Source organism: Babylonia areolata, chromosome 24, assembly GCF_041734735.1.
Source record: "Babylonia areolata isolate BAREFJ2019XMU chromosome 24, ASM4173473v1, whole genome shotgun sequence".
NCBI classification, from domain to species: Eukaryota; Metazoa; Mollusca; class Gastropoda; order Neogastropoda; family Buccinidae; genus Babylonia; species Babylonia areolata.
In genome coordinates, this window is record NC_134899.1 from 8,804,111 (window position 1) to 8,824,110 (window position 20,000).

The 20,000-nt window shown below is 44.8% G+C and overlaps 1 protein-coding gene across 1 annotated transcript in view; it reads right to left on the reverse strand.

The window, feature by feature from the left end:
• The window catches only part of LOC143298680 (CD109 antigen-like), a 58,591-nt gene that overhangs the window by 16,164 nt on the left and 22,427 nt on the right, over positions 1-20,000 (reverse strand). Inside the window, 13 exon segments of the mRNA XM_076611565.1 lie at positions 1,203-1,290; positions 2,025-2,201; positions 2,777-2,915; positions 4,033-4,173; positions 5,166-5,264; positions 5,889-6,002; positions 8,289-8,406; positions 10,768-10,933; positions 12,242-12,299; positions 13,467-13,586; positions 13,892-14,041; positions 16,087-16,287; positions 18,978-19,040. Of these exon segments, the coding sequence (XP_076467680.1) occupies positions 1,203-1,290; positions 2,025-2,201; positions 2,777-2,915; positions 4,033-4,173; positions 5,166-5,264; positions 5,889-6,002; positions 8,289-8,406; positions 10,768-10,933; positions 12,242-12,299; positions 13,467-13,586; positions 13,892-14,041; positions 16,087-16,287; positions 18,978-19,040 (1,634 nt within the window).

Genomic DNA, 20,000 nt, shown 5'->3' on the forward strand with positions numbered 1-20,000 from the left:
ATAATGATTATTCATTGCTTAGAATGTTTTCAGAAATTTTAAACTCCAGTCCAGTTGGTATCCTCCTTTGATGTATTACAATTAATGTTGTTATTTATATTTACATTGTTGTAGGTTAATACTTGTTGATATACATATACATATTCTCCCCCCCCCCACCCTCACACCCCCAATCTCTTTAGACTTTTTCTTATAATAATCTACCTTTCCTCTGATACATAACATGAACACTTTTTTACACTAATATTCACATGCACTCCCTTTCCTTTATCCACTACTTGACTCCTTTCCACTTATAGTGAATAGACGTTAAACTGAAGATAAAACACACAAACACATACATCTTCTGTAAGAAACCAAGCGCCCTTCAAACAGAACCCTCAGATTCACAGATTCTCTCGTTTCCTGAGCGGACGCTTTGCCACCAGGTCACCCCTCCATGAAGAGCGGGCATCAGGTGTGTTTTATCAGCAACAACAAAAGAGTGTTGCAATCAATGTACTTTAAAAAGAAAATCCAAAACGATCATGCATCTCCATCAAAACAATAATGCCCCTTTCATTAAAAACACTATGAGCTGCCCCCTACACTTCGAATATTGAGATATACAATGTGACAAGAATAATAAAACATCAACAAACAGTGTAATAGCATCATTAACGAGAGGTAATAGACAAAATTTTAGGTAAAACAAGAAAAAACAACAATAAACAAACAAACCAACAACAACAACAACAACAACAACAACAAACCGATTCACTATTTCAAAAAGGCATAATTACTTTGCTATTTATTCATATGTCTCTCTCTTCTTTTTTCTTCTTTCTTTTTTTTCTTTTGATACTTTATTTCATTTTATTTTCCCCGAAGACCTGTCCAAGCGCGTTGGGATACGTTGCTGGTCTGGCATCTGCTTAGCAGATGTGGTGTAGCGTGTATGGATTTTTTCGAACGCAGTGACATCTCCTTCAGTAACTGAACTGAATTGAGCGTAAGTTGGTCGATTGTTTGGGATTACACACAAACCAACTCACATACATACACACACATATAGACAAACAAATACGGACTCTCTCTCTCTCTCTCTCTCTCTCTCTCTCTCTCTCTCTCACACACACACACACGTACATATTTTACAGCAAATGACCCCCGTCAAATTTGCAGTCAGAAACGATAATCACGGTTACCATAGAAACACATACCACATGCTTCCGGTTTCGTTTTTCTTCCGGTTTCCAAAAGCACTGTAAGAGCCATCGTTGTGCTGGTATCGGATCTCCTTCTGGTACCCTGCAAACCACAGCTGACGTTAGTACACGTATCTACAACATTCTTCTTCGACTTCTTCCCCAGTCTTCTTCTTTGGCTTCAGCAATCAGTGTTGTTGTATTTTTCTTTCACTTTTAGTTTCAAGACGTTACAGCACGAAGACTGGTCTATGTACGTTGCCTCACATGTGCTTAACCATGAGGAGAAAGTTGACCACCACCACCGCCCTCCCCCCAACCGCTGCTCTGCATAATTAAATTTTTTTGGTGTGAATCCTGCAAGCCCTGAGAATCTCTGTACCGAACGTCATGTGTTTTGAATGTGCCGTTTTGAAATGCTTGTTTAAAAATTAAAAATAAATAAAGAGTATGAAATGATCGTAACATATAGATCAATTTGACTGTCAAAAGATTGTGAAGAAAACTTTCAACCAACTAATCAGTATGTATGAAACTTTTTCAGCTGACCAATCTGAAAGAGTGTCGATTTCTTACTACTAACCAATCTGAAAGTATGAAAAGCTTTCAAGTAACCAATCTGATCGTATAAAAATCTTTCAATTAACCAATCTGCAAGTGTGAGAAACTTTCAACAAACCAAAAAACGTGTGAAAATATTTCAACAAGCCAATCAGAAAGTATGAAAACGTTTCAAGTAGCCAATCAGAAAATTTGAACATTTTACAAAAAGCCAATCAGAAAGAATGAAAACATTTCAGGTAGCCAATAAGAAAGTATGAAAACTTCTAAACTAACCAATCAGCATGTAGCGTTCAGCTTTCTCCGCCCGCTCCGGGGTGTAGGTGTTGGTCCTCTGCATGTAGTCGATGAGGAAGACGTTGGGAGCAAAGTACAGCATGTTCTGTTCCCCACACCCGTACGGCATCCGCAGCAGGTCATCGATGTTCTCAAACACAGGACCCAGCAAATCACCTGTGACAACACCCATCCATTTGTCCATACATGGGGTCCAGTAAATTCCCTATGACAGCATCCTCAGCAATAACATCTACAACAGTCAGCGTTGTTCTCAAACACACGGCCCGGTAAATTCCCCACAGCGATATTTCCCATAGCAAGTACATATATCATGTACAAGTTGACGAGTGGCTGACAGACACAACCTTAATGACCACAGAAGGTTCCCTGAGATAGTCATATACTAACTAACAAACAGTCAATAACAGTAACGTTAACAACAAAAGTGTGTCACTGACACAAACCGCACACATAAATTTCCGTGAAGTATACATATCTTGACTGACAACAGTAAATAATGGTAAAGTTTATAACGAAAGCGTGTCACAGACATAGATTTACCTACAATGCACAATTACTTGAGATATCTATATAGACAAGACGACCATCATAAACAGCAATGTTCATAACGAAAGCATGTCGCTGACACTGACTCACGGCCACATAACATTCACTGAAATATTCATACACCAGACAACAGTCAACAGCAGTATCGTTCGTAACGAAAGTGTGTCACTGTCTTAACTGACCAGCAAGGCTGACGGTGATTCTCTCAGAGCCCGGAACTGTGTCAGTGGGGAACAGGATATTCACGTCGTGCTCAAACACCACTCTTGGCTCCACGTCCAGAATGACGGGTATGTTCGTCACCCGGGGTGTCCCTTCCGGCTGTCAACAGAAGAAAACCCAACAGATAACTTTCTTTTCTTTTTCTTTAACACCACCTGTAAGAAGAGGTCCTACCAGCATCTCGGAGACCTGCATATACTCTGGAAGGACACGCCCCACCAAAGACTATTAACAGTACTTATATAGTAGCTATCTTCTATCACAAGCCAAACTCTTAAGCGCTTTACAAACGGAATCAGCAATTTCACATTATTCTCTCGCTTCCCAGGCGGACACGTACCCACAAAACCACCACTCCATCAAAAGCAGACACCAGGTAAGTTTTATCCCAAAGAAAACGCGTTCGATGCGTGTGTGTGTGTGTGTGTGTGTGTGTGTGTGTGTGTGTGTGTGTGTGTGTGTGTGTGTGTGTGTGTTTTATACTCCAAGAGCCTCATTTGTTTCCATCTGAATAACGATGCCCCACTACATTATATCACAGTGACCTGTCTCAAACATTTGGAATATCGAGATATGCACTTGTAACAAAACTGAAACAATAATACGACGACGATAAGGAATATTAAACGAACTCCAATGACAGTGAATTAAAAAAACAACAACTGACAATAACGACGAGAAAATAAGACGATAATAACGAATACCCCCCCAAAAACAACAACAACAACAAAAAACAAAAAAACAACAAAAAAACAACAACAAACAAACACAAAAAACAACAAACAAACAAAAAACCCCCACCAAACAACAAGAAAAGACCGGCTATCAAGAAGAGAAGATTATAATTTTTACAACTGAGAAATACTCATCTATAATTACTGCACTCGTATAACGTTCACCAGACGTCAAATAAAACAAACGAATAATAATGTCACATGCTCGAGCACGATATATATATATATATATATATATATATATATATATATATATATATATATATATATATATCTGTTAACTTTTTGAAGAAACTCAAAATCAAAATTGAACTCACTTGTTTATAACGATGGTTTTACACCATCTTCCTCAACCACTGTACCAAACCTATACCAACGAAATCTGTTAGACTGTGCTTGATCTGCTGTTTATGTGTGCACGTGTAAGATGTTTTCTGAATAAAGACAATGTTGTTTCAACCAAGAAGAAAAGACTGAAGCACCTCCACCAGCAGCGATCTCTCCACAGCATCCGTGAAGTGCTGAACACCCTGACCACCGGTCAGGTTGACCCGCAGAGGGAAGTGACCCAGTCCAGTGGGCGTGAAGCAGTACAGTGTGTCTTTCACCTCATTCACCGCAACCTGGTGACACACGTCCGCACACACGTGCACACACATACACACACACACGAACAGAAACAAACACACACACACACACACACACGCACGCACGCACGCACACACACAAGCACACAGACACGCACGCACGCACATGCACATGCACACAAACGCAAGCTAATATTAGACGAAACGAGACCTGACCGGACCAGAATAGACCAGACCAGTCAAGGCAAGACAAGAAAAGAGTAACCCTGTCATCTGAAATGACAGAAATTTAGCCAGATGCAGTATCTCAATATAAACGAGTGGCCTACTCAACTTAGAAATATGACTGCAAAAACAGATTTTCAATATACAAAGGACGAATGTAAAAGCTTTCCATACATCAGTTCACATATTCAGTCCACACATTGCAGGTAATATTCATGTCTAAAACGTAAAAAAAAAACACAAAAAAAAAACCACAGCAAAAACCCCCAGTAACAATCAACAATCCTACACATAGAGTAATCACGTATGCACGTTTGAAGAATGAAGTAGCAATTACTGTAAACGTCTGAGCACAAACACTCGCGCCCAGTCACTTGCACCCTCCTCCCTCTCTCAACCCCCCCTCTATCTCTCTCTCTCTGTGCAAGTCTCAATCTCTCTAATAAAGTCCCAAGATATGTGTGGTGGGGCAGTGAGTGAGAGATAGATAGATAGATAGATAGATACATAGAGAGGACAGAGACAGAGAGATGCAGAGACAGAGACAGAGAATGAGAGAGAGAGAGAGAGAGTGTGTGTGTGTGTGTGTGTGTGCAAGCGTTCGCGTGTGTGTGTGTGACCGTGTTTACATATATATATATATATATATATATATGTGTGTGTGTGTGTGTGTGTGTGTGTGTGTGTGTGTGTGTGTGTGTGTGTGTTGTGTGCACACGCGCGCGCGCGTATGTTTTTGTGTGTGTGCTTGTGCGTGTATGATGGTTTGTGAGACCACAACTCTGTCCAACTAAAACCATTACCGTTCCCAGACCACGGTACACAGTCCCGGAGACCCGACGCACCCCGCGGTGGACACGGATGTTGTCGATGCCTGGGGTTGCTCCCATCACCATCAACATCTGGACAGGAAGCCAGGGCAGTGAGACAGAACCGGGGACAAGTAAGTACAATGCTGCATTGCCACAAGGCAGTGACATCTCTCTCTCTCTCTTTTCTTTTTTTTTTCTTCCGAAAATGACTCTGGGGGTGCACACATGCAACTCTCACAGGCAGGCAGACAGGCACATATTCACAAGCAGGCGCGCGCGCACACATACACACACACATCTCTCTCTTTTTTTTCTTCCGAAAATGACTCTGGGGGTGCACACATGCAACTCTCACAGGCAGGCAGACAGGCACATATTCACAAGCAGGCGCGCGCGCACACATACACACACACATATATACATACATACATACATATATATATATATATATATATATATATATATATATGTACATATCTACTGATGTATCTCTCTCTCTCTCTCTCTCTCTCTCTCTCTCTCTCTCCACACACACACACACACACACACACACACACACACACACACACACACACATGTATTGTATAATTAACACACACACACTGCTGGAGTAAAATACGATATTTCTCTTCTATTGTTTGTGTTTCGTGTGCGAGATTTGGAGGTCCGTGTTATGGTTCAAAAGTAGAGACACAGAGAAGCCCACCAACGTACGTTCAAGCTTTGTGAGTAGTAGTTGAAGGCAAAGGCTTTCATGCATAGGTCCTCCCCACGGATGGCTGAGTACGGCAGGTCCAGACTGAGGAACACCTCTTTAAAGGTGACCACCTGAAAACACACACACACACACACACACACACACACACACACACACACACACACACACACAGAGGAATATATTGAAGGTCCAGGTGTGTTTCAAATGAAAAACAAAAACGAAACTGAAGTCTGAAATTTCCAAAATACCAGCATGCACAAAATGCCATTGACCTAAAATAGTTTATGTCACAATGCACAAAATAACATTGAACTAAGATAGTAGTAAATAAACATGCTACCAGATAACGCCAAACATTGAAAATTGACAGGAACTGATAGCTGAATCACTCATTCTCTCACTGTCCAAAGGCTCCGTTCATTCCTTTACACTTCGTGGTCGCTGTGATTTATACTCATTGTCTGAAACGTCCGGCGCAATCAAAGCATTGGACTTTCAATCTGAGGGTCCCGGGCTCGAATCTAGGAAACGGCACCTGGTGGGGAACGGGTGGAGATTTTATCGATCTCCCAGGTCAACATATGTTCAGACCTACTTGTGCCTGAACCCCATTCGTGTGTATACGCAAGTAGAAGATCAAATATGAACGTTAAAGATCCTTTAACCCATGCCAGCGTTCGTTGGGTTATGGAAACAAAAAGATACCCAGCATGCACACCCCCGAAAACGGAATATGGCTGCCTAAATGGCGGGGTACAACCGGTCACACACGTAAAAGCCCACTCCTGTACATTCGAGTGAACGTGAGAGTTGCAGCCCACGAACGAAGAAGGAGAAGTCTCAAAACTTACAAATTCAATGTCGAAGTTACGATCTCACTGATAACTGATGTGTGTGCGCTTGTACAAGTAAGTGTTCATCTGTGTGTGTGTGTGTGTGTGTGTGTGTGTGTGTGTGTGTGTGTGTATGTGTGTGTGTGCTGTGGAAGCTGTGATACGTAGACTAGAAATGAGTGTGTGGAGGAGGGGGGTAGAGGAGGTGCAGGGTAATGTGTGTGGTGTGTGTGTGTGTGTTGGAGCTCATGTACGTTTATATGTATTTGACTGTGCTTTCATACCTGTGAAACTGCATGTTCGGTGCATATCTGTTATGCATGTGTGGGTGTATATGTGAATGTGTGTCTTCATGTTTTGCATCTATTTGCTTATTTATCTTTTTATTTTTATTTTTTATTTTTACATTATAGTTATTATTTATTATTTATTGATTTATTTGTGTAAGCTTATCTATCATTTATTCGCCTTTTTTTTCCCCTCAAGGCCTGACTAAGCGCGTTGGGTTACGCTGCTGGTCAGGCATCTGCTTGGCAGATGTGGTGTAGCGTATATGGATTTGTCCGAACGCAGTGACGCCTCCTTGAGCTACTGAAACTGAAACTGAAACTGATAACTTTACAAGGTGACAAATGGCTGACTCACGTACGAACTGACAGACTGACAATCGCTCACTCTATTTACTGACTGAACAACCAACCCTTTAATCATTCATCCACACCCATCCAACCAACCACCCTATGATGACGAAGGAGGAGGAGGATGATGATGATGATGATGGCGATGCTGCTATGCAGGTCCATTAAGGTTTGTGATTAAGTGATATGGCTGTACTCTACGCTTCCTGTTATAATCATGTCCCGGCATCAACCAGGCCCGAGAGATACATACACCCTTATCCCCGACAATCCCCCACCCCCACCCCGCACAACCTCAAACAGACGACAGTCCCATGGATGTGGGCAAAGGTCACCCGATGTGCGACCAACACTAAAGCAATCCCCCACACACTCACTAACCACCCACTGTACACCCACCCACCCATCCACCCCGCCCACAGCCCCAGCGTCGAACCAACCACCCACCCATGAAACCAATCACGACACTGAACGTTCTCCAACAAACAGAGCGTCATAGCAGACTTGGTCCCTGCACTCTGTTCAGCACACTCACGCTCACTGAGCCAACCAAACAACCAAGCAACCGTCCCACCACCAACACACTTACCCAACCCCCATCTACCCAACCTTCACTCAACCAACCAACTAACCAACCACCCAACCACGCTACTATCTAACCAATCTTCCAACCAACCAACCGCAAATCAAGCAGCCCCAAAGCTTGCTCCCCAATGACAACGGTGTCAGTGATGAAGCCAACAGACAGGAGTAGCAGGGACCTCTATGCATCATCTGTTTGTATCACGTACTTCAACACGCTTCCCTTACTCATTTCTCTTACTGAGTGATGTATAATGAATCTATTCTGATTAAGATTTTCTGTTCTGGTTCTGGTTATAATTCTGGTTCTGATTCTGGTTCTGGTACTGGTTCTGGTTCTGACCTTGGCGGGTTCCTGGATGACGGACAGTCCGTGCTGGGGGTGGACGGCGAAGGCGGAGGTCAGCCAGGTGGTGATGGTGTCTGGCACCACCGTCTTCCTCACCACCCGCCCGCTGGGTCTGTGGGGAAAAGACACACACGTCATGTGACACAGAGACACACACGTCATGTGGCACAGAGACACACACGTCATGTGACACAGAGACACACACGTCATGTGGCACAGAGACACACACGTCACGTGGCACAGAGACACACACGTCACGTGGCACAGAGACACACACGTCATGTGACACAGAGACACACACATCATTTGGCACAGAGACACACACGTCATGTGACACAGAGACACACACGTCATGTGGCACAGAGACACACACGTCATGTGGCACAGAGACACACACGTCATGTGACACAGAGACACACACGTCATGTGGCACAGAGACACACACGTCATGTGACACAGAGACACACACATCATTTGGCACAGAGACACACACGTCATGTGGCACAGACACACAGAGACACACACGTCATGTGACACAGACACACAGAGACACACACGTCATGTGGCACAGACACACAGAGACACACACGTCATGTGGCACAGACACACAGAGACACACACGTCATGTGACACAGACACACAGAGACACACACGTCATGTGACACAGCGACACACACATGCATGCTGCACACGTGACCTCGATTTATCGTCTCATTCGAATAACTAGCGTCCCGACCACCACTCATGGTCTAGTGGAGGGGAAGGGGGTGGGGGGCAGTGGTGAGAAAATACTGGCGACTGTGGGATTATTCTTCTTCTCCATCGTTCGTGGGCTGCAACTCCCACGTTCACTCGTATGTACACGAGTGGGCTTTTACGCTTACGACTGGTTTCACCCCGCCATGTAGCAGCCATACTCCGCTTTCGGGGGTGAACTGTGGGATTCGAACCAGAACGCTCTGATTCCCTCGCTTACTGGGCGAAAGCGTCACCATTGGGCCAACACTTCAATGTCAGTGATCCACAGTACACGGTGACTGTGACCGACACAAAGCACAGTACCCAGGGACAGTGACCCACACAAAGCACAGTACCCAGTGACCCACAACAAAGCACAGTACCCAGTGACAATGACCCACAACAAAGCACAGTGCCCAATGAGAATGACCCACAACAGAGCACAGTACCCAGTGAGAATGACCCACACAAAGCACAGTACCCAGTGACAGTGACCCACACAAAGCACAGTACCCAGTGACCCACAACAGAGCACAGTACCCAGTGAGAATGACCCACACAAAGCACAGTCCCCAGTGACAGTGACCCACAACAAAGCACAGTACCCAATGAGAATGACCCACACAAAGCACAGTACCCAGTGACAGTGACCCACACAAAGCACAGTACCCAGTGACAGTGACACACACAAAGCACAGTACCCAATGACAGTGACCCACACAAAGCACAGTATCTAGTGACAGTGACCCACAACAAAGTACAGTACCCAGTGACAGTGACACACACAAAACACAGTACCCAATGACAGTGACCCACACAAAGCACAGTATCTAGTGACAATGACCCACACAAAACACAGTCCCCGATGACAGTGACCCACAACAAAGCACAGTACCCAGTGACAGTGACCCACAACAAATCACAGTACCCAGTGACAATGACCCACACAAAGCACAGTCCCCAATGACAGTGACCCACACACAGCACAGTGCACAGTGACTATGACCGACACAAAGCACAGTACCCAGTGACAGTGACACACAACAAAGCACAGTCCCCAAAGACAATGACCCACACAAAGCACAGTACCCAGTGACAATGACCCACACAAAGCACAGTACCCAGTGACAGTGACCGACACAAAACACAGTACCCAGTGACAATGACCCATAACAAAGCACAGTACCCAGTGACAGTGACCCACAACAGAGCACAGTACCCAGTGACAGTGACCCACAACAAAGCACAGTACCCAGTGACAGTGACCCACAACAAAGCACAGTACCCAGTGACAGTGACCCACAACAAAGCACAGTACCCAGTGACAGTGACCCACACAAAGCACAGTACCCAGTGACAGTGACCCACAACAAAGCACAGTACCCAGTGACAATGACCCACACAAAGCACAGTACCCAGTGACCCACAACAAAGCACAGTACCCAGTGACAGTGACCCACAACAGAGCACAGTACCCAGTGACAGTGACACACACAAAGCACAGTACCCAGTGACAGTGACCCATAACAAAGCACAGTACCCAGTGACAGTGACCCACAACAAAGCACAGTACCCAGTGACAGTGACCCACAACAAAGCACAGTACCCAGTGACAGTGACCCACACAAAGCACAGTACCCAATGAGAGTGACCCACACAAAGCACAGTACCCAGTGACAGTGACCCACAACAAAGCACAGTACCCAGTGACAGTGACCCACACAAAGCACAGTACCCAGTCAGCACCATGTCCCACAGCCAGGTCTCTGGGAAGAGGGTCCTGACACGGTCAGCAGCGGCCTCAGGGGGCGGGGCAGGGGCAGCCTTCAGGCCATTGCCAACGGACGAATCGGCAAACGCCGATACCCCAGAGGCTGCCATGTACAAGGGTCCTCTGTAGTCTGCAAGAACAGAAAGGTACTCGTAGGTAGAAAAGATAGATTTGTGGATCTCTCTCTATCTGTGTGTGTGTGTGTGTGTGTGTGTGTGTGTGTGTGTGTGTGTGTGTGTGTGTGTGTGTGTGTGTGTGTCTCTCTCTCTCTCTCTCCCCCCCTCTCTCTCTCTGTATACACCCCCACACACATCTCTCTCTCTCTCTCTCTCTCTCTCTCTCTCTCTCTCTTTCTCTCTCTCTCTTCTTCTTCTTCTTCCTTCCTTCCTTCATCCATACTTTCTATCTTCTCCATAAATGTATTATTTGTACATGTCTTTGGACCATTCATATATGCTGTTGATGTATTGAATTATGTGATGTTCATGCTTACCTTTTCATTTTGTATTTGTATTTGTATTTGTATTCCTTTTTATCACAACAGATTTCTCTGTGTGAAATTCGGGCTGCTCTCCCCAGGGAGAGCGCGTCGCTACACTACAGCGCCACGCATTTTTTTGTATTTTTTCCTGCGTGCACTTTTATTTGTTTTTCCTGTCCAAGTGAAGTTTTCTACAGAATTTTGCCAGGAACAACCCTTTTCTTGCCGTGGGTTCTTTTACGTGCGCTAAATACATGCTGCATACGGGACCTCGGTTTATCGTCTCATCCGAATGACTAGCGTCCAGACCACCACTCAAGGTCTAGTGGAGGGGGAGAAAATATCGGCGGCTGAGCCGTGATTCGAACCAGCGCGCTCAGATTCTCTCGCTTCCTAGGCGGACGCGTTACCTCTAGGCCATCACTCCACTTATTGTTGTTATTGTTGTTGGAAGGGTGGGTGGATGAGGGAGCAGGGTTTTTTTCCCCCCTTTCTTTTGTGTGTGAAGAATTTGTGCATGCATTTATCTTACTCCCCAGAGGGACAGATGTAAAAAACCAATTGTGCTTATCCCCTTAAATAAAATTTCGTTCGTTCGTTCGTTCGTTCGTTCGTTCTCTCTCTCTCTCTCTCTCTCTCTCTCTCTCTCTCTCTATATATATATATATATATATATAGAGAGAGAGAGAGAGAGAGAGAGAGAGGGAGGGAGAAAGAGATAAATAGATAGAGAGAGAGAGTGAGTGACATATGGATGGGAAGAAAGGACACACACACACACACACACACACACACACACACACACACACTCCTCCACCCCCCACAACTCCACACACAAGCATGCTGTTAAACGATGCCATAATATAATCAATACTGATATGTAGCAAATGTACAAAAAAAAAAAAAAAAAAAAAAAAAAAGAAGAAAAAAAGAAAAAAAGCAGAAACTGCAACTCACAGGGGATGAATGGTTGTCTGTACACATCACCATCGGTCAGCATCGCAACATTGGCGTCCTGAAAAATACACATACCTTCATCTGTTCATCTGCATCCATCTCTGTCTCTGTATCTGTCTCTCTCTCTCTTGTCCATGTGTGTATCTGTCTCTTTGGTACTGTCTCTCATTTTGTCTCTGTTTCTCTCTTTACCTCCATCTGTGTATTCTCTCTCTCTCTCTCTCTCTCTCTCTCTCTCTCTCTCTCTCTCTCCATACATCTTTCTTTTTTTGCATTCACATCCCTCTTGCTTTTTCATATCCAAAACAAAATAAGATTCCCCTGTTCTTTTTTTTTTTTTTTTAAATTCTTTCCAAACACATACACAGCCGTTCAAACACACACACACACACACACACACACACACACATGGAGTGGTGGTGAGGTAGGGTGGGTAGTAAACAGAAGGAAAGGAGGGGGAGGAGGCTGTACAACGAGGGTTGGGTGGGGGGGAGGGAGGGGGAGTTGTGGAGGTGGAGTGGAGTGGGGGTGGGGGTGAAGGAGGGAAACAGGGGAATGAGAGGAAAGAGGGAGGAGTTATAGGACACGTGGGACCGGTGGTTGTGGTTGTGAAAAAAAAAAAGGTTAGAAGTGAGGGAGGGGAGGGAGGAGGTGAGGAGGGGAGGTAGAGGACCATACGCTGACGAATAGACGAACACTGAGACCCCCCCCCCCTTCCCTCTGAAGGTACCGAAGGCATCCTTTCCATTGGAGGGGTGGTGGTGATGGGGTGTGCGGGGGGCGGGGGATTGGGGGGGGAGGGAAGGGAAGGGCTGGCAGGAGGAAGGGGTGGAGTCGAGGATGAAGAGGGAGGACGTGGGTGGTGGTGGTGGTGGTGATGGTGGTGGTGGTGGTGTGATGGTGGTGGTGGTGGTGGTGATGATGGTGGTGGTGGTGGTGGTGATGATGATGGTGGTGGTGGTGGTGGTGGTGGTGATGGTGGTGAAGGGGTTGAATTGAAGGGAGGGGGGAAGGAGTCAGATGAAGGACGAGAAGCTGGTTGGGTGGGGGCAGCAGGAAGGTGGGGGGTGCGGATGGGGGGGGGGGTGAAGCAGGGAGGTGGGGGGCAGGGGGGAGGGTGAAGCAGGGGCAGCAGGGAGGTGGGGGGTGGGAAGGGGGGAGGGTGAAGCAGGGGAAGCAGTGAGGTGGGGGTGTGTGAAGAGGACCACACCACACAGACCCTTACCCTGAAGATGCTGAAGGCGTCCTGCCCCTGGGAGGGGAAGGGCCAACCACAGATGAACATGTAGCGCCAGTAGCCATGGAAACCGCCGCCAAAGTTGTACCCGGCCAGCTCTTCGCTCACCTGAACATTCAACAGATACAGCCGATGGTCTGAGTGTACCTGTCTATCTACAGACAGACAGCCTTCCATACTTCTAGTTTTACACGTGTTCATAACCATTCAAACTCACCGAATAACCACAGAAACCCAGACACACAAAGGGAGTCAGAAAAAAAAAGAAACGGAAAATGACAAATACAGAGATAGAGATAGACACACCGAGACACACATACTCACAGAAACAGACAGAGAGAGGGACACAGATATAAAGAGACGGAGAGGGAGATAGACAGACACACAGAGAGACAGAGAGTGGATCAGCTGACCATTTCCTGCGTGATGTCGTTTCCAGACTTGAGGAGCTGGACACTCTTGTCCACGGCCAGCAGGAAGACCACAGAGTGTGGCCGTGCCGTCACCGTCATCTGCACGGCTTCTCCGGGCTTCACCTTGCCTCGGCCATAGCTCACCTGTACCTGTGTCATAATATTGTCTGTAATATACAGTCGTGTGATGGCAGTAGATCACCTGTACCTGTGTCATAATATTGTCTGTAATATACAGTCTGTGTGGGCAGTAGATCACCTGTACCTGTGTCATAATATTGTCTGTAATATACAGTCTGTGATGGCAGTAGATCACCTGTACCTGTGTCATAATATTGTCTGTAATATACAGTCTGTGATGGCAGTAGATCACCTGTACCTGTGTCATAATATTGTCTGTAATATACAGTCTGTGTAGGCAGTAGATCACCTGTACCTGTGTCATAATATTGTCTGTAATATACAGTCAGTGATGGTCAGTAGATCACCTGTACCTGTGCCATAATATTGTCTGTAATATACAGTCTGTGTGGACAGTAGATCACCTGTACCTGTGTCATAATATTGTCTGTAATATACAGTCTGTGTGGCAGTAGATCACCTGTACCTGTGTCATAATATTGTCTGTAATATACAGTCTGTGTGGGCAGTAGATCACCTGTACCTGTGTCATAATATTGCCTGTAATATACAGTCTGTGTGGACAGTAGATCACCTGTACCTGTGTCATAATATTGCCTGTAATATACAGTCTGTGTGGGCAGTAGATCACCTGAACCCGTGTCATGATATTGTTGATTGATTGATCAATTAGTCAATCAATCAATCAAGCATGACATTGTAAAATACAATTTGTAGTGTCTGTTACATAAAGTCTATGTGGGCCACAGCTCACATATACCTGTCACATCGTAGTGTCTGTATCATACAATCTGCGTGGACCATAGTTAACCTGTACCTGTTACATAATGTCATGATATACAACCTATGTGGACCATATCTCACACATTCCTGCCACATCATAGTGTCTATGATATACAACTATACAACCTGTGTGTGCCATAGCTCACCTATACCTGTCACATCATAGTGTCTATGATATACAACTATACAACCTGTGTGTGCCCTAGCTCACCTATACCTGTCACATCATAGTGTCTATGATATACAACTATACAACCTGTGTGTGCCATAGCTCACCTATACCTGTCACATCATAGTGTCTATGATATACAACTGTGCAACCTGTGTGTGCCATAGCTCACCTATACCTGTCACATCATAGTGTCTATGATATACAACTATACAACCTGTGTGTGCCATAGCTCACCTATACCTGTCACATCATAGTGTCTATGATATACATCTATACAACCTGTGTGTGTCGTAGCTCACACATTCCTGTCACATCATAGTTTACGTTTAAGTCCATGTCAGATTTGCCTGTTTTTTTTGGTCAGTGTGAGGCGAATTACTAAAGTGTTATGGAAAACAAAACCAAGGTTGGTCTTGTTGCCAAGCAAAGAACAGCTTGGTCATGTGTTGCATTACTGTCTCACTGCAATCTTGTTTGTTGTTTCACGCTGACCAGAAAGGTTTCTGCTCGAAGGTGTGTGTCTGGTTCGTCATGACATGAAGCCAACTCTACCCTCTCCCCTTAGACAAAGATGGGGGGCTAGGGGGGATATGTTTTTAAGCATTTCGTTGGTCTTTCAGTCGTTTTGTTGTTTGTTCTTCTTACCTTCTTTCTATATTATAATTATTATTTATTTATTTATTTATTTATTTATTTATGTAAGCTTATCTATTATTTATTCCCCCGTTTTTTGTTGTTTTTTTGTTGTTGTTTTTTTTTGTTGTTGTTTTTTCTCAAGGCCTGACTAAGCGCGTTGGGTTACGCTGCTGGTCAGGCATCTGCTTGGCAGATGTGGTGTAGCGTATATGGTTTTGTCCAAACGCAGTGACGCCTCCTTGAGCTACTGAAACTGAAACTTACCAGTGGACAACAGTTACGCCTTCGTTGTTTCAAAACTATGCTGAATAAAGAGCATGAGGACATTTGTGAACAAACGAAAGATAATTTGTTTTCAACTTTCAGTATATCTATATCAGTTGCGAATAACCTGTTGCCTCATTTTTTGAGCGAGAAAGAACGGTAACTGATTGCTAACATGAATAACTCTTATCGTGCTTACCTGGTCAGCAGAAGAGAGGTCGACCTTGAAAGACAAGGTGTCGGCAACCACTTCCCCATCAGAGGGCCGCAGGTAAAAGGCCAGGACTTTGCAGTTGGGCGCCATGTTGGTGGTGACCGGAAATGAAATAGTGAACTTCTGACCTGACCCATCGGATGCACTGGCCTCGGATTCCGAAATCATCACTCCTTTAGTGTACACCTGTTTGGAAACAGATCATCACTTCTTTAGTGTACACCTGTTTTGGAACAGATCATTACTGCTTTAGTGTACACCTGTTTGGGAACAGATCATCACTCCTTTAGTGTACACCTGTTTGGAAACAGATCATTACTGCTTTAGTGTACACCTGTTTGGAAACAGATCATCACTCCTTTAGTGTACACCTGTTTGGAAACAGATCATCACTTCTTTAGTGTACACCTGTTTGGAAACAGATCATCACTCTTTAGTGAACACCTGTTTGGAACAGATCATCACTTCTTTAGTGTACACCTGTTTGGAAACAGATCATCACTTCTTTAGTGTACACCTGTTTGGAAACAGATCATCACTTCTTTAGTGTACACCTGTTTGGAAACAGATCATCACTGCTTTAATGTACACCTGTTTGGGGACAGATCATTACTGCTTTAGTGTACACCTGTTTGGGGACAGATCATTACTGCTTTAGTGTACACCTGTTTGGGAACAGATCATTACTTCTTTAGTGTACACCTGTTTGGGAACAGATCATCACTGCTTTAGTGTACACCTGTTTGGGGACAGATCATTACTGCTTTAGTGTACACCTGTTTGGGGACAGATCATTACTGCTTTAGTGTACACCTGTTTGGGAACAGATCATCACTCATTTGGTGTATACCTGTTTGAGAATATATCATCACTGCTTTAATGTACACCTGTTTGGGGACAGATCATTACTGCTTTAGTGTACACCTGTTTGGGAACAGATCATCACTCATTTGGTGTATACCTGTTTGAGAATATATCATCACTGCTTTAATGTACACCTGTTTAGGAACAGGTCATCACTGCTTTAGTGTACACCTGTTTGGGAACAGATCATCACTTCTTTAGTGTACACCTGTTTGGGAACAGATCATTACTGCTTTAGTGTACGCCTGTTTGGGAACAGGTCATTACTGCTTTAGTGTACACCTGTTTGGGATCAGATCATTACTCTGGTGAACACCTGTTTGGGAACAGATCATCATTCATCGGTGTATACCTGTTTGGGAATAGATCATCACTACTTTAGTGTACACCTGTTTGGGAACATAATCATCATCACTCCTTTAGGATACACCCGTTTGAGAACACAACTTTCAGTGTAAAGCCCATATGGATAGGGAGCAACACTGTATTCATCAAACTCAGATAGACCCAGCCCACGGTGATTATGCACGTCAAGTATTTGCCATTTTACTTGTTTGACAGACATGGTTTAGATTACATGGGCCAGTCCAAACACTCTGAAGTCTACTTAAAACTGAAACTGAAATTCATCGAACTTTCCAAACAGGTGTCTGAGAACAAACATCGTCAACGGAACGGGACTATGACTTACATACACGCCTGTTTCCAGGCAACACACGTCATCAGTAACAAGAAACAATCATTTCTTCCAAGTGTTTGCTTGAAAACAATTCAGTTTAGTTCATATTGGGTTGTTTTTTTTTACTGCAAGGTCCATCGAATCTGAGAACAAATGTTAGGATCTCCACAAATAACCATTCCAATGACGATGAAACAAATGTCATGTAACAAGCACATTTGTTTGAGAAAAATCAACTCAATTTGTTCTAGTTATCCACCATATGGCTGTTCTATCCAAGACAACTTCTTTTTCTTCTTCTTCTTCTGCGTTCACTCGTATGCACACGGGCGGGTTTTTACGTGTATGACCGTTTTTACCCCGCCATGTAGGCAGCCATACTCCGTTTTCGGGGGTGTGCATGCTGGGTATGTTCTTGTTTCCATAACCCACCGAACGCTGGCATGGATTACAGGATCTTTAACGTGCGTATTTGATCTTCTGCTTGCATATACACACGAAGGGGGTTCAGGTACTAGCAGGTCTGCACATATGTTGACCTGGGAGATCGTAAAAATCTCCACCCTTTACCCACCAGGCGCCGTCACCGTGATTCGAACCCGGGACCCTCAGATTGACAGTCCAACGCTTTAACCACTCGGCTATTGCGCCCGTCTATCCAAGACAACAACCCACGTCAGCTGACATATGTCATCCAACTAGAATGACTAGCTATGTATTTTTTATGAATAAAACAAAAATGTGCGGGAATTATCACTGTCTTTCTGGACCAATGCTTCCAGTATTACGCTGCCTCCAGGTTATAATACTCAAATTATATATTCAACTATATCATGATATCATGCTATAGTTCTCACCAGAAAGCACATGGTCAAATGAATCGGGACAAATACTGTCCATTTTCACTAGCCACTGGACAATTTGTTTTATTCTACCATTGATCCCCCCCCCCCCCCCCGCCCCCCCCCCCCCCAAAAAAAAAAAAAGAAAGAAAAAAAAAGAAAAAAGAAAAAAAAGAAAGAAAAACAAAGCAAAACAAAACAACAGCAAAGGCATACTATCATCTTGTTCTACTTTCCAGTTTATCAGTTTCTTCCTTCTTTTTTATGCGAGAATCATTCCTTTGTTTGATCATTTTAATGTCATAACAGTCTTTCCGTTTCATGGTTCTTGGTTGTCTCAAGGTGTGTGTGTGTGTGTGTGTGTGTGTGTGTGTGTGTGTGTGTGCGTGCGTGCGTGCGTGCGTGCGTGCGTGCGTGTGTGTGTGTGTGACATACAGATAAACGCTTGCCCTCGTGAGATGAAGGAGACAATGCACGTGCACGTGACATACCTGGTAGATGACTTTGTTGACGCGTTCTGTAGTTCTCACACCCAGCTTGGCCACCTGCCCTACCTGTAAATCAAATTGATTCACTGTGCACACGGTCACAATCAACACCAATAGCTGGCCAAACAATACCCCCCCCCCCTCTCTCTCTCTCTCTTCCAAGTTATCTCTCCCTCTAACTCATGCCTTAAGGACCTGATGGTCGACAACAGTTAAGTGTCGCAGTGTCAAGTAATCATCCTTCTTTTACTATCCAGTGGTGTTTGTGTGTACGTAGTAAGCCGTTCGTGTCTATGTATACGTACAGGTATGCTGAAGTCTTCACTGTGTAAAGACCTGTTGGCTGGCGTTCAAGGGCTTGGATGTTGGCGAGGGTTTTGTTGTTCGATGGGCCGAAGTCTAGAAGTCTTCACTGGTATATGATGATGGAATCTCCCGTCGGTCCGACGGATGAGTAGGTATGCAGGCCTATCTGTCGGTGTGTGTCCTCATATGGGAGAAGAGGCCGATTCTGGATGCGCAGCACTTCCCACAGGTGTTGCAAGGGAAAACGTCTCCAGAAGTTGAGCCCTGCTTCCTTCGCTCACGCTTCTCCTTAATGGCCAGCGTTCTCTTGTTTTCAAACGTCTTTATGCCACTAGAGCACAGCATCCTCCAGCGAGAGCGGTCAAGGACATCAGTTTCCCAAGAAGCGATGTCTATGTCACAGGCTTTCAGGTTTGTCTTCGTGTCCTTGAAGCGCTTGCAGGGTCTTCCAAGTTCACGGTGACCTTCCTTCAGCTGGCCATACAAAAGCATCTTCGTGATCCTGCTGTCTGTCATGCGGACAACGTGTCCTGTCCAGCGTACATAGTTGATTGTAAAGACCTGTTGGCTGGGACACCTGAGGGCAAGTTGCTCAGGGCGTGAGGGTTCCGTTGTTCGATGGGCTGAAGTCCACAAGTCTTCACTGCCTGCCTTCTTCACGTTGTACCCATCAACGCACGTTGTCGTTTTGTTGCCAGCCTCGGTTTGGTTCTTTCCTTC